General features: G+C 26.7%; 4 protein-coding genes and 1 long non-coding RNA gene across 9 annotated transcripts; 2 read left to right on the top strand and 3 right to left on the bottom strand.

The window, feature by feature from the left end:
• Positions 1–136: 136 nt before the first annotated feature.
• LOC124423404 (DNA-directed RNA polymerase III subunit RPC2) lies at positions 137–5,039 on the top strand. Its single transcript, XM_046961083.1, has 15 exons — positions 137–374; positions 558–712; positions 815–991; positions 1,059–1,350; positions 1,433–1,590; positions 1,656–1,761; positions 1,830–2,015; positions 2,081–2,194; positions 2,274–2,474; positions 2,551–2,828; positions 2,913–3,052; positions 3,145–3,984; positions 4,099–4,263; positions 4,346–4,476; positions 4,551–5,039. The coding sequence occupies exons 1-15, from the start codon at positions 297–299 to the stop codon at positions 4,932–4,934; spliced, it is 3,405 nt and encodes a 1,134-aa protein (XP_046817039.1). The 5' UTR covers positions 137–296; the 3' UTR covers positions 4,935–5,039.
• LOC124423408 lies at positions 3,995–4,485 on the bottom strand. Its single transcript, XR_006942072.1, has 2 exons — positions 4,344–4,485; positions 3,995–4,235 (listed from the first exon to the last, which is right to left on the bottom strand). It is a non-coding gene; the product is annotated as an uncharacterized LOC124423408 (long non-coding RNA).
• On the bottom strand, positions 4,922–6,751 carry LOC124423406 (pyridoxal kinase). The gene is made up of 7 exons (XM_046961088.1): positions 6,546–6,751; positions 6,341–6,440; positions 6,097–6,240; positions 5,909–6,029; positions 5,674–5,816; positions 5,420–5,599; positions 4,922–5,296 (listed from the first exon to the last, which is right to left on the bottom strand). The coding sequence occupies exons 1-7, from the start codon at positions 6,636–6,638 to the stop codon at positions 5,187–5,189; spliced, it is 891 nt and encodes a 296-aa protein (XP_046817044.1). The 5' UTR covers positions 6,639–6,751; the 3' UTR covers positions 4,922–5,186.
• A 246-nt stretch (positions 6,752–6,997) lies between these two features.
• On the top strand, positions 6,998–12,288 carry LOC124423405 (zinc finger protein 281-like). Of its 4 annotated transcripts, XM_046961085.1 has the most exons (6): positions 6,998–7,390; positions 7,470–7,571; positions 8,005–8,228; positions 8,989–9,271; positions 9,466–9,652; positions 9,773–12,288. In XM_046961085.1, exons 3-6 carry the CDS (start codon positions 8,042–8,044, stop codon positions 11,300–11,302), a joined length of 2,187 nt encoding a protein of 728 aa, XP_046817041.1. In that variant the 5' UTR covers positions 6,998–7,390; positions 7,470–7,571; positions 8,005–8,041; the 3' UTR covers positions 11,303–12,288. The 4 variants fall into 4 exon arrangements, with proteins under 4 accessions (XP_046817041.1, XP_046817040.1, XP_046817042.1 ...); XM_046961084.1 differs by having other exon boundaries at positions 6,999–7,571; XM_046961086.1 differs by lacking the exons at positions 6,998–7,390; positions 7,470–7,571 and adding an exon at positions 8,746–8,770 and having other exon boundaries at positions 8,090–8,228; positions 8,928–9,271.
• A 216-nt stretch (positions 12,289–12,504) lies between these two features.
• LOC124423407 (ATP synthase subunit delta, mitochondrial) lies at positions 12,505–13,667 on the bottom strand. Of its 2 annotated transcripts, none has more exons than XM_046961089.1 (4): positions 13,567–13,667; positions 13,218–13,343; positions 12,875–13,072; positions 12,505–12,784 (listed from the first exon to the last, which is right to left on the bottom strand). In XM_046961089.1, exons 2-4 carry the CDS (start codon positions 13,332–13,334, stop codon positions 12,617–12,619), a joined length of 483 nt encoding a protein of 160 aa, XP_046817045.1. In that variant the 5' UTR covers positions 13,335–13,343; positions 13,567–13,667; the 3' UTR covers positions 12,505–12,616. The 2 variants fall into 2 exon arrangements, with proteins under 2 accessions (XP_046817045.1, XP_046817047.1); XM_046961091.1 differs by having other exon boundaries at positions 13,547–13,649.
• Positions 13,668–14,239: the final 572 nt, after the last annotated feature.

The following is a 14,239-nucleotide window of genomic DNA, read 5'->3' on the forward strand; positions in this document are numbered from 1 at the left end:
CGAATTGAAAGAAACAAATTTATATATTATAACTATACAGAAAATATAATTACGATTTTACTATATTAATTATTTTAAAGATTAATATTATACAAGAGTTTAATTATTTTTAATATTATATTATCGATAGAGGAAAAAAGTATTCTACACACGTTGCATTGTATCACGTTGTAGCGTGTGTTTGCCGACAGTAATATACAAACGGCATGGCTTATTATCGAGTTATGTTTAGTTGTAGAAATTTCGGTTATTAAATATACTTGTAAGTTTTAAATCATTTTATTTCAAAGTAAAACATGGGTGAAGTAAAATTTAGTAATTTGGACAGTATAAAATCAGAACAAAAATACAATAGAGTTGTGAAACATATACAGGTATTAAAGAGGTTACTTATTTTTACAAAAAAGTTATAGTCTTTAATATCATTTTATTTATTTATTTATGATTATGTTAATAGCATTAAAAAAATGTGCAATAATAACAATAATAATAATAATAATAATAATAATAATAATAATAATAATAATAATATATTTCACATGATATTTATAATATAGGATAAGTGGAAATTAGTACCTGCTTTTCTCAAAGGAAAAGGTTTAGTCAAACAACACATTGATTCCTTCAATTATTTTATAAATGTTGAAATAAAAAAGATTGTTAAAACAAATGAAAAGGTACTTAGCGATGCAGATCCTTTGTTTTATGTAAAGTAAGTACTATTACAATTGTTTTTAACGTTTAAATAATAATCAATAATATGTCTACTTTCTTTTCTAATTATTTATTTAATTTGTTAAAATTTAATGCATAGATACTTGAATGTACATGTTGGATCTCCTGATGTAGAGGAAGGTTTTAATGTAACACGGTCTACTACTCCACATGAATGTAGATTGCGAGATTTAAATTACTCTGCACCGATTACCGTTGACATTGAATATATCAGAGGTCATCAACCTATTATTAGAAATAATTTATTAATTGGAAGGTAGATTAGAAAATTTTTCTTGTAAAAATACCATTTAAAAGATACTAATTTGATTAATTATTTCTAGAATGCCAATTATGCTTAGAAGTTCGAATTGTGTATTAACTAACAAATCTCATTTTGAATTGGCTAAAATGAACGAGTGTCCTCATGATCCTGGTGGTTATTTCATTATTAATGGTCAAGAGAAAGTTATACTTATCCAAGAGCAAATGCTTAGAAATAGAATTATTTTAGAAGAAGATAGTAAAGGATGCGTAGTAGCATCTTGTAATAGCTCTACACAAGAAAGAAAGACAAAAACTAACATAGTTGGTAAAGGTGGAAAGTATTATATGAGACATAATATTTTTCAGGATGTAAGTAAGTTATAATTATAATAAATGATATATCTGCATTGTCAGAAAATAAAAATTAGTAATAATGTATTTTAATTATTAGGACGTACCTGTTACGATAATATTTAAAGCAATGGGAATAGTATGTGATCAAGAAATAATGCAACTTATTGGTGCAGAAGAAGAATTTATGAAAAAATTTGCACCCAGTTTAGAAGAATGTCATACATTACATGTTTTTGCTCAAAACCAGGCTTTAAGGTACCTATTTACAATTACACGAAGCCTCAATATAATAGAATTCCGATTATATGTCCTTTTTTTAGATATTTAAGTAATAAAAGGAAACAAAAAAGATATTCTATGATCAAAGCTAGTATTACTGATGAAATCAAGGATATTTTAGCAACTAATGTACTATCTCATGTTCCTGTAAGTATTCTCAGAATATATCATAGTATTAATATCTATTTAAAAAAATATGTATATTATTAATATAGGTCAACGATTTCAATTTTAAATTAAAAGCCACTTATCTGGCTTTAATGGTAAGAAAAGTTATGAAAGCACAAGGTGATGGAAAACTTGTAGATGATAGGGATTATTATGGTAACAAACGTTTAGAATTGGCTGGTTCCCTTTTATCTCTCATGTTTGAAGATTTATTTAAAAGATTTAATAGAGAGGTATGTATAATATTATTATTAATGTATCCTATGAAACAAAATGTTTACTTATATCATTTTTGTAGTTAAAACAAATTGCAGATAAAAATATACCAAAAATAAAAGCAGCTCAATTTGATATTGTAAAACATATGAGACAAGATCAAATTACAAATGGTTTAGCATTCGCTATATCATCTGTAAGTAAACATTATTATTTTTAATAATTCACTAATATGTGTCAAATATTCAATGATTCAAATGTATTTGAATTAATAGGGTAATTGGACTATTAAAAGGTTCAAAATGGAACGGCATGGAGTCACTCAAGTTTTATCAAGGCTATCATATATTTCAGCTCTTGGCATGATGACGCGTGTTAATTCACAATTTGAAAAAAGTAGGAAAGTATCTGGTCCTAGATCTTTGCAACCATCGCAATGGGGAATGTTATGTCCAAGTGACACGCCTGAAGGAGAGGTAAAAAATATATGTTTGTTTATTACATTTATCTTAATCTATGTTTTATAATTTTTCTTGTGGTTTATTTCAACAGAGTTGCGGATTAGTTAAAAACTTAGCTCTTATGACACATATTACTACAGAAGTTGAAGAAGAACCTATTATAAGATTAGCTTTTAATCTCGGCGTTGAAAATGTAAATATACTTGGTGGAGAAGAAATTAATAATAAAGACGTGTATATGGTCTTCCTAAATGGAAACATTTTAGGCATTGTCAAAAATTATCAGAGACTTGTGTATATATTCAGATTATTACGTAGAAAAGGTCTGGTGAATGGTTTTGTTTCCATATTTACACAACATCAACACAGGTATAATACAAATTTTATTGTCTGTATTAGTATTTATATTTTATAAAAGTACTTATATATATATATCTTTTTTAAATTTTACAGCTGTATTCAAATTAGCTCTGACGGAGGTCGTTTGTGTAGACCTTACATAATTGTTGAAAAAGGACAACCACTGGTTCACGAAGAACATATTAAATTGTTGGAACAAGGTGTTAGAACTTTTGAAGATTTTTTACAAGATGGTAAGTACACTATAATGATTACTCATATTAAAAACAATTAATTAACTACATTGTCTTTATATTCTACTTTTGTATTTTATTCTCACTTACAGGTTTAATTGAATATTTGGATGTAAATGAAGAAAATGATAGTTCTATAGCATTTAATGAAGCACATATAAATGTGAACACGACACATTTAGAGATTGAACCTTTTACGTTATTGGGAGTTTGTGCTGGTTTAGTACCATATCCACATCACAATCAAAGTCCAAGAAACACTTACCAATGTGCTATGGGTAAACAAGCTATGGGAACCATTGGTTATAATCAGCGTAATCGTATTGATACTCTTATGTATAATTTAGTATATCCACAAGCACCAATGGTGAAATCACGTACAATAGAACTCATTAATTTTGACAAGTTACCTGCTGGCCAAAATGCAACAGTTGCAGTTATGTCTTATAGTGGGTATGACATTGAGGACGCTTTAATTTTAAATAAAGCTTCTATTGACAGAGGATACGGAAGATGTTTGGTATATCGAAATGCAAAATGTACTTTGAAAAGATATGCTAATCAAAGTTACGATAGAATAATGGGTCCATTAATTGATACAACTACTAAAAAGCCAGTGTGGAAACATGAAATAATTGACAGTGATGGCATTGCTGCTCCAGGTGAAATGGTAGAAAATAAAAAAGTAATGGTAAATAAATCTACACCATCGTCCAGCATTGGTCCAGTTAATTCTGCCAATGCCCAGGCACAAACAGAATATCGAGATGTTCCCATTGTATTCAAAGGTCCAGTTCCTGCTTATGTAGAAAAAGTTATGATATCTAGTAATGCGGAAGATGCTTTTTTGATAAAGCTACTATTAAGACAAACTCGAAGGCCTGAAATCGGTGATAAATTTAGTAGTCGTCATGGACAAAAAGGAGTAACTGGTACAATCACTTTTTCTTTTGTTCACTTTCTTATTTTCTTTTTTTCTTTTTTTGATCACATAAAATAGGATATATTTTCTTTATTGTCATTTTACATTTATATCGTTCACATAGGATTAATTGTGGAACAAGAAGATATGCCATTTAACGATTATGGTATATGTCCTGATATGATTATGAATCCACATGGTTTCCCATCTCGTATGACTGTTGGAAAGTTAATAGAATTGCTTGCCGGTAAAGCTGGTGTCCTTCAGGGACAGTTTCATTATGGAACAGGTAAATTTATATAAAAACATAAAATTTAGTGATACTACTCTAATGATAAGTTATTATAAATAATTATAAATTATATTCACAGCATTTGGTGGTTCCAAAGTTGAAGATGTTTGCGAAGAACTCAGAAAACATGGTTTCAATTATTTGGGAAAGGACATCTTTTACTCTGGAACTACGGGTGAACCACTTCAAGCATATATTTATTCTGGCCCTGTAAGATTTTTAATTCGAATTTTTTTCTACCTTATGAATATTATTTATTCAATATTTGAAATGTTTTTTTACAGGTATACTATCAAAAACTTAAGCATATGGTACAAGATAAAATGCATGCTCGTGCCCGTGGACCTAGAGCAGTTCTTACACGCCAACCAACGGAAGGTCGTTCCAAAGAAGGTGGTTTACGTTTAGGTGAAATGGAACGTGATTGTCTGATTGGATATGGAGCTAGTATGATGTTAGTAGAAAGACTAATGATATCAAGTGATGCATTTGACGTTGACGTTTGTAATAAATGTGGTCTAATGGCATACAGTGGGTGGTGCCATAGTTGCCGCTCTAGTGCCTGCGTTTCAACTATTTCCATGCCATACGCTTGTAAATTGCTCTTTCAAGAATTACAATCTATGAATATTGTACCTCGTTTAACATTAAAACATTATTGTGATTGAATATATTTATGATACACAATAATATCTATATAAGAATTCACTTGTTCATATGATCATTGTATATAGATTACATTTCATTAATAAAATTAATATTATCAAATTTAATACGATCACTATTTAATATATATATATACACATATATTTTAATAAGTCTTTTCTTCATCTATTATACGTCATCTATTGTAAAATATAATTGTTTTATCATTTTATATTCTCAATATATATGTATATATATTATTTACAATGCATTCATCATAGAAATTCGGCATGTAATTTAATTTCAGGAGTTTCAATATGCCTTTTGCTTTGTATCAAGCGTAATTCTATTTTTTGTGCAAATTGCGTCCTCTCATCTTTATATTCTGAAAGTTGAACAATTATCTATATATATAATTATGTAAAAGCATACATATATGTATGCGTATGTGTATATATGTATGTATGTATTTTTATATACATAAAACAGAATTTCAAAGAAAATTTACCTTTGAATGATTTGAAAGTTTCAAAAAGAACACCTTGTAAAGAATTTATTGTCTTTTCAGTCGCTGTTTTAATATCTTCATGTAGATACGTATGAGCAAGAAATAAAGCAGCAAATAGATCACCAGAACCAGTAAAAGATGATGGTATTTTTGGAATATCAACCTTAAGTAATACATCGTCTAAAATAAAATAAATGAAGAGTAATAATATTTAAATTAATTCCTATTAATTCTTAACACATTATTAAGAATACCTTTCAATGAACTGATTACTGCTAATATTTTGTTATCCATTTCTGCAGATGATACAGCTACAGTTTGTGGTCCCATTTTATGTAACTCTTTTATAACAGTCTGCAATTCATCTAAACTATTAATATTTTTACCAGTTAGCAATCTAAAACAGAATGCATGTAATTAATTTAAGGAAAAACCTCAATTGGTAATAAACAATATTATGAATTATGAATATACTATTTTTTTACATACTCAGTCTCAAACTGATTTGGAACTACAATATCTGCAAGGGGAACTATCTTGTTTTTATAAATATCTTTTAATTCCTTAGGGACATACATCTTACCATTATCACCCATAACAGGATCGCATACTAAAAGATAATGATAAAAATTATAAATTGTTATCATAATAAATTAATAGAAAATAAATAAATATACCATATATAAGATCAGGATTCTTCTGCTTTAATGCTCCAACTAATAAAGCTATTCTGTTCAAAAAAGATGCGGATCCTATATATCCTGTAAGTAGATGAGTATAATGATCTAAATTATTTTCTGCCAAGCCATGTACCAATTCATCTGTAATATAAATATTTTGGATTAGATAATATAATATTATGAAATATATATTTTTTATGCAACAAAACAATAACGTTCATTGTTATAAAATTATACTCACCTAAATCTTTATCATTAAGTACTTGTCCTTTAAAAACTTTATATCCTGTATGATTTGATAGTTGAACAGAATTAATAGCATCTACTTCAAAACCTAATAACTAAAACGAAATTTATTAAATTCATAGAAGTACAATATGGAAGAAAACATTAAAAAAATAAAAAAAAATTTATTTTTATTTATAAAAATTATATTTTATATTTACTTGGAGTGGAAAAGTAGCACTTTTATTACCAACATATCCTGACACTACATGACTTTGTATCGAGAGAACCCGAGGAATTTGCTTCGAATTCATATTATTATTCTCAATGAGAAATACACGCAATTAATAATGTTCTTTCTTTAAACTTGAAAATGATAAGAAAATAATCACAAGTCACATTTTCCTTTTTCATTGATTAGAAGCACTGTAGATATATAATAATAATAATAAAAAAGAATTGTTATTAGCAATTGTTAATATGTATCTTCAATAGTATGAATGATTCCTAGTTTACCGATTATAAATAAAACAGTACAATACTTTATATTCTTTCATTTTTTTTTCTTTTCTTTTTATTCTTTATTAAAGAATATTAAAATAGTCTCGTTTCCGTGTTTTGAAATGTATAGTATAAATTAAAAGTTATATAATAGTATTAGCTTGAACTTTAATATATTGACATTAATTAAATAGTACAATACTTAGCTACAATTTATTTTATGCAAATATTAAGATTATATTGAAGAAGTATGAATATATTAACACTTCAAAATTACCACTAGAAAATATTTATCTTCTATATCTTATCTACGATTGGCACAGAGAGAGAGTGAGATAGAAAGAGAGAAAGAGAGAAAGAGAGAAAGAGAGAATGAGAGAGAGAGAGAGAAAGAGAGAGAGAGAGAGAGAGAGAGAGACAAGTTATTTCTTTATAATTTTTAATGTAGTTTCAATAGAGAGTGTGATCATCTGCATTCATGTTACCTCATGATTTGTTTTGTGCAGCCTGAAAAGTATGGCGACGTGGGAAAGTGAAAATGTTAATGACGGTGAAAATGCCGATGGTATTAATGATAATTTCAACGACATTATTGTGGCAGCTGATTTGCAGGATTATTTGGATGATAGTTTAGATTTACCTAGTTTCAGAAAAGTTTACGAACAAACGGATGTATTTGAACATGAAAAACACTCCGATGATGAATATGTTAACAATGAAAGGCTATCTAACAATAACAGTACGAGGTAAGGTTGGCAAAGTTTTTAATAAATATTATTAAAATTATTATAAATTATAAAAATATTTTAACAAATATTATATTAACAAATTAATCTTATTACTTATATGAGATCTTTAAAGTTCGAATTTAAAATATGTTTTTAATCTTTAAATCTTTATGTCATCTATATGTATCATAAGTTTTTACGTCGTTTCCTTATAAGGATAGAGTACTTTTGAAATTGGATTCTTATTTTTTATACTTCAATCTTTGATTATTAATATTTTATAAATCGTATTTTATTATTTTCTGATAAATTTAATTTTAAATTTATTTCAAAGATGTTTAATGACATTATAAATGTTTATTCGCATATTATATCATTTAATATAAATATATTTTTGTTTACAAAATTTTTATAAACTAATTTCTTTATGTATCATTCTAATTATATTTAGCCACATCCACCATGTAATTCGTCCTCAAGAAATTCATATGCATATTCATTCCAAAGAGAATTATTCTTCGTCTAATGGTTTTTTACATAAAACAATTACTACTGATAATATAGATTTGGATATAAATCAAAAAAATATTAACCGTTATACTTGTGAATATGAAGGATGTCCTCGAACATATAGTACAATTGGAAATTTACGCACCCATATAAAGACTCATAAAGGTAACTTTTGTTTGTTTATGTTTAGCTAAATAAGTTCATATGAATGCAGTGTTGTCTATCAATTTGTTTATAAGTTCTTTATAAAACAATCTTTTATAAAAAATCTAACGTGTTTAACATGTATATATACATATAATATATATATATATATATATATATATATATTGGCAATATATTTTTATTTTTATGTATTCTTCAAAAATGATATATAATGTATTCAAATAAATGTGAATACATCCATACATTTTCTTATATCCATTAGTATGTTACCCTAAGTAAAATGTATGTTTTGACATTTGTTATAAATCAATAGTATTTCATAAAGATATCATGAATGTTGCTAATTGTTTAACATGCTTTTATGTCTTATCATTTTTGTTTCTTCTAAAAAAAATTTATATTGCTAATTGTAGTTGGGAGTTATTATTAATTTTATGTTTTAATAATTATAGTTTCATATGTAAAAAAAATAGAAAGAATATTTTTTATTTCATACTAATAATAATTTTCGTGTTAGTGCTTTCAAAGGATAGATAGATAAGGTAAGTTCATAGATCTAATAATATTTATATATTACCATCAATATGAACTGTATAATGCTTTTTGTTTTTTATATTGCCGCTTATGTAGTCTTGATTCGAAATTATTGTGTCATCATTGTTAGTATAAAGGGAATGCTTTGACCTGCATGGCTTTCAGATGCCGCAAGAAAAGGTAGCCCCACAAATTTTTTATGTGGAGGGATTCTCAAAACTTTCAGGCGAGTTTCGATTTAAATGTGCAGAGCCAGGTTGTGGGAAGGCTTTTCTCACATCATACAGCCTGAAGATCCACTCTAGGGTACATACAAAAGTAAAACCATTTGAATGCACCCACAAAGGTTGTGGAAAAGCATTCAATACCCTTTACAGATTGAGAGCTCACCAAAGACTTCATAGTGGTAATACATTCAACTGTAAAGAAATTGGCTGTGTTAAATTCTTCACTACTTTAAGCGATCTCAAGAAACACGTTCGTACTCACACTCAAGAAAGACCTTACAAGTATGTTTGAAAGATTCAACAAATCTAGAATTTCTTCTGGAATTAGCATAAGTTCATTCAAACATTTAAAGTTTAAATTGAACATTTCACAATATTTTCTATTTCTTTTATGTTCACCAGATATATTAGACATATTAGCATATAAATGAGTTTAATTATAGATATTAATTCTTTTTTTGGTTTAATATTTAAAGGTGTAGAGAAAAAGGTTGTGGAAAGGCTTTTACAGCTTCACATCATTTAAAAACACACAAGAGAACACACACAGGAGAACGACCTTACACATGTAACTATAAGAACTGCAAACGATCGTTCACTACTCCTCATAGTTTAAAGAGTCATATTAAAACTCATAATAAGACTGTTAATAACGAAGATGTGGTAAGTAACATATTAGTAGTATTTATAAACATCTAATTAGAGCAGTATAAAATAGGTAATAAAAAAATAAAAAACAGTTAATATATACTTATGTATACATAATTATTTATATTGTTACAGAGTCATCAAGATTCAATAGATGATAGTATTGAAAACCAAAGAGATATATCCCAAATTGTAACAGATGTGGGAAATGAAACAGATTGTGCCAATGATGCAACGGTATCATCTTTTGATATATCATTACCTTCAGATGAGGCACAAGAACATAAAAATATAACATATATTTCAACTCAAGAAAATGAACATATATCTGAAACTTCAATATTAAATATTCTAAATGATAATTCAATTAACAAGGAACTGGATTATAATATTGACAATGAAATCATAAATTGTCCAAATGAGGCTATCACAGTTAATCTTCTTTCAACTGATAATATTCTTGATAGCTTTGATCGTCAGACAATTTGTAATTTTAATAATAATGGAGACTATAAAAAATTTCATCACATCAATGATTCTAACATGGAATCTAATAATATAACTGACATGATAAAGGTTCAAAGTGATGTATACGAGTCCGATGTATTGCCTTGTTCTTTGAACAAATTACATAGTGATATAAGTGATCATAAATCATCTAATCCATTAAATTTAGAACAGAAAATTATACAAGATGGCTTGCAGAGCACAATTGCTGAGATTTCAGAAGGTACAAATTTTAATAACAAATCTTTGGTTTGTGAAAATGATTTTGCAGATAATCTGATAAATGAAACATTGACAACTAAAAATGATACAGCTTCACTATATAGTGATACTAGTCAAGAAAGAAATATATTGAATTCATCAGACACTGTACAACTTTTTAATGAAGAATTGGACAACCTTTCATTCATCCATGATACAAAATTGCAAACAGAGTCTCTTGAAGTAATTACTCAATCCTTGGCACCTAGCACATTAATAAATGGCCCATCGGCGGCTGTGGAATTAGCTATAGCATCTGAAGAAGAAATACCTTCAGCTTGGGTAGATGTTACAGCATTAGCTACTGCACCTGTGACTGAATCTTGGTCAGAGCTGAACGCCTTTCCTACAGCGGTACATTCATTAGTAGATTTAGTAGGACCTGACCCTTATCCATTAGAAATAGAAAATCAATTTCAGAATGTGCAAAATTTAGAAACAGTTAATGCAGTAAGTATAGACACTGTTGTTTCAAATCCTGTCATAACCAAGTCTAAAGAAAATGAAAACGACGTATATAAGATCGATTACTTAAGATATAAAAAACACAGAAACGTCTTGCAAGAAATTGCTGCAGATGCAGATATTTGTAAATGCATTGATTGTAAATGTAATCATTTGCAGAATTGTCAAGATTGCACGAATACTTCTTTATCGGAAACTATTAAAAAAGATATATCAATGAAAACTGTGAATAATGAATGTTTACAAATTGAATGTGCTTGCAATTCCATTTCTGGAAATAGTGAATCTTGTTGCGTAGTAGTTTGCTTGCAAACTTTGCAGCAATTGCAAAAAATATTTAATGCTAATTGTTGTAGAAACACTAACACTGATACTTGTAAAGAAAAATCGTTATTATCACTATTAAAATGTCAATTGACAAAAAATCAATGAAGTACAAAGTTGTGTGAAATAACTAGTCATCAAGAAAGAAAGTATAGTATAAACTTATGTAAAAAAAATTTACAATTGTTAGTAGTTTATATGCTACATTGCTTAGCTTTAAATTTGACTTAAGCAATTTAAATGCCTTTATAGGTTTTTACTTAGAATAAATTAAAAAAGTATGACTGAATATGTGTGTGTGTGTACGCGCGCGCGTGTAATATTTAACAAAAGATTTCGTAATAGATGCAATATATAATATACTGTAAGATTCTTGTGCCAAAATGTTGATAAATTTTGTACAACATTTTTACATATGTATCGTATTATATTAATTATCGCGCAATATCAAATAGTAAAAATGCATTTTTTGATATTACGTGTTGAATATGGCTATAAAGGAGTACAAACTATTATTATCATATAAATACATATTTTTGAAAAAAACGTAAACAATAATTTCTTTTATTGTTAAAATTTTTGCACAATCAACTCCAATTTTTATCATTCTTAATATGCAGATATTATACACACAAAATTGAAATTGTTATATACATTATGAATTATACCAAATAATGTAGATTAATAGTAAATACTAAAAAGGATTATTTATTATGTAATTATTAGTAGATGTTTATGTATTATTATATAATTTCATTGTACAGAGTGCCAAATACTTATACACCATGCCTAAGAAAAATGTTGGATATTTCTAAATAATATATTCTTTATACTGTAGTAGAGTAATATGATTACAATACTTTTGTCAGTAATCATACATATTGATATTTTAATAATGATAAATTAATATGATTCTCATTATTTCGTATTATTTTAACAATTACAGTGTGAGATTTTTTATGGGTGTTCATCTACTTGAGAAATGTATCAGATTTAGATCACAAGATAACTTTTATGTACCTAAATAGCTCATAATTTGCAATATTTCTATGCTGTTAGAAATAAAATAATACAATAAATTATAATACAAAATATCATTTCCTTCTTCTTTTTTTGTATATACATATCATTTTTTATTATAAACCTCTAAAGTTGATTTGTGTAGAAATTAATAGGATTATATATATATATATATATATATATATATATATATATATATATATATATATATATATATATAATTATATTTATATATATATGTATATATATAAATTTTATTTAAATTGTTAATTTATCTGGTAGAGAACAAATGATCTTAATATAAGATTTTATTTTTACTGCATTTTATACAGCAATAGAATAATTATATGTTAAATATGTGTATCTAAGATTTAATAGCGTCATTTCAACAATTTTTTATACTTATTGTGACGCTTGCACAAGAGCTTCTGCAACTTCAACAGCAATGGCAGCTTCAGCTTTATCTTTATCTGATGACGCAGAGGAAAGTTGTTGTTGAGCTTTACTAAGTATTTCTCTTGCTGCAGAACTATCAAGATTTTCTACTGGATGAGCTTCTTCTGCTAAAATCTATACATTTTATAAATGCATATGCATATATATATATAAAACAAATTTTGTATGCAGTAAATATTTCTTATCAATAAATTAAAATTGTACCTGTACACTATTATTTTCATTTATCGTCACTGTACCAGAAGAAACAAAAACTTTTTTGGTGTTACCATCTTGTTCGTAAACTGTAACAACACCTGGTTTTAATACGGCAAGGGTAGGTACATGTTTTGGAAGGATACCAAAGGAACCAGAAAATGATGGAACGTCTACTTGTCGAATTACACTTTGATCATAAAATACCTAATAAAAAAGTTACTTTATAAGAATCATGAGATATATATTTTAATTCTTTATTTATAGTTCTGTAAGTTATATAAGAATATAATATAACATATATATAAGAATATAGTTATATAAGAATATATATATAAGGTTTATATTTTACCTGATTAGCACCAGCAAATGTGAATTTCATTTCATCACTAGATGCATCGGCGTAAGTCCTGACTTGGTTACGCATATATTTTAAATATGGCCGAAAATTACGAACGATAGTTGCCATTTTACCAGCCTAAATTTAATACATTTTTCAAATGTTATATCATTTTGATATATATGGTTCAATGACATTGTTACATCATAAGATTGAGATATATAACCTTAATGTCGATCTTACTTATTATGGAAATAATTTAAATGTTTCATTATTTTACGAAAGTATTTAACTGCACGAAAATAATACGTATTCGAATTATATTTTAACATTATAAATACCTTTATGATATTAATTTTACCTGTATGGATTTAAGAAAAGGTAAATGCTGCTATCGAGGATCACACAGCGCAAACGAATATGGAAAGAATTGAAACTTAGTTTCTATACTGATTAAGTGGTGTCGCTGATGTACGTTATAGGTAATAGAAAATCCTTTTTTACCAACAAACGGTCTCTAATATAATAGTTGATATATTTTGCAATATTTTTATTAAAAATATTATTAGCATATAGAATATAATATATATTATAATAAACAATTTATACATTGTGTAGATTATGAATATTTATTAATTTGTTAAGAAATTAACACGTATATCTTTTAACAATTTTATTTAAAAATTAAGATAACAAATTAATATATAAGTTTAATGTTCGTCCATCTAAATTTATATATGCTGAAGAATAGTCTTACAATTATTTCACAGCTTTCAAAAAATGCATCGAATATTGTGTATGTTTAACATATTATAAAAAAGGCACATTAAAGTGTGTAAATATAATTGCACTTTATGATGGAGTCGAGTTTTATGTACATATATATATATATATATATATATATATATATAAATGTATATACATACACTTATTTCATAAAAATGTCTTTTTAGTATCAGCAAATGTAACTTATTAATCTAATTATCTTATATTATACATATGTACAATATATTATATAAAACATCTTTTAGAAA

Source organism: Vespa crabro, chromosome 4 (assembly GCF_910589235.1).
Source record: "Vespa crabro chromosome 4, iyVesCrab1.2, whole genome shotgun sequence".
Classification (NCBI taxonomy): domain Eukaryota; kingdom Metazoa; phylum Arthropoda; class Insecta; order Hymenoptera; family Vespidae; genus Vespa; species Vespa crabro.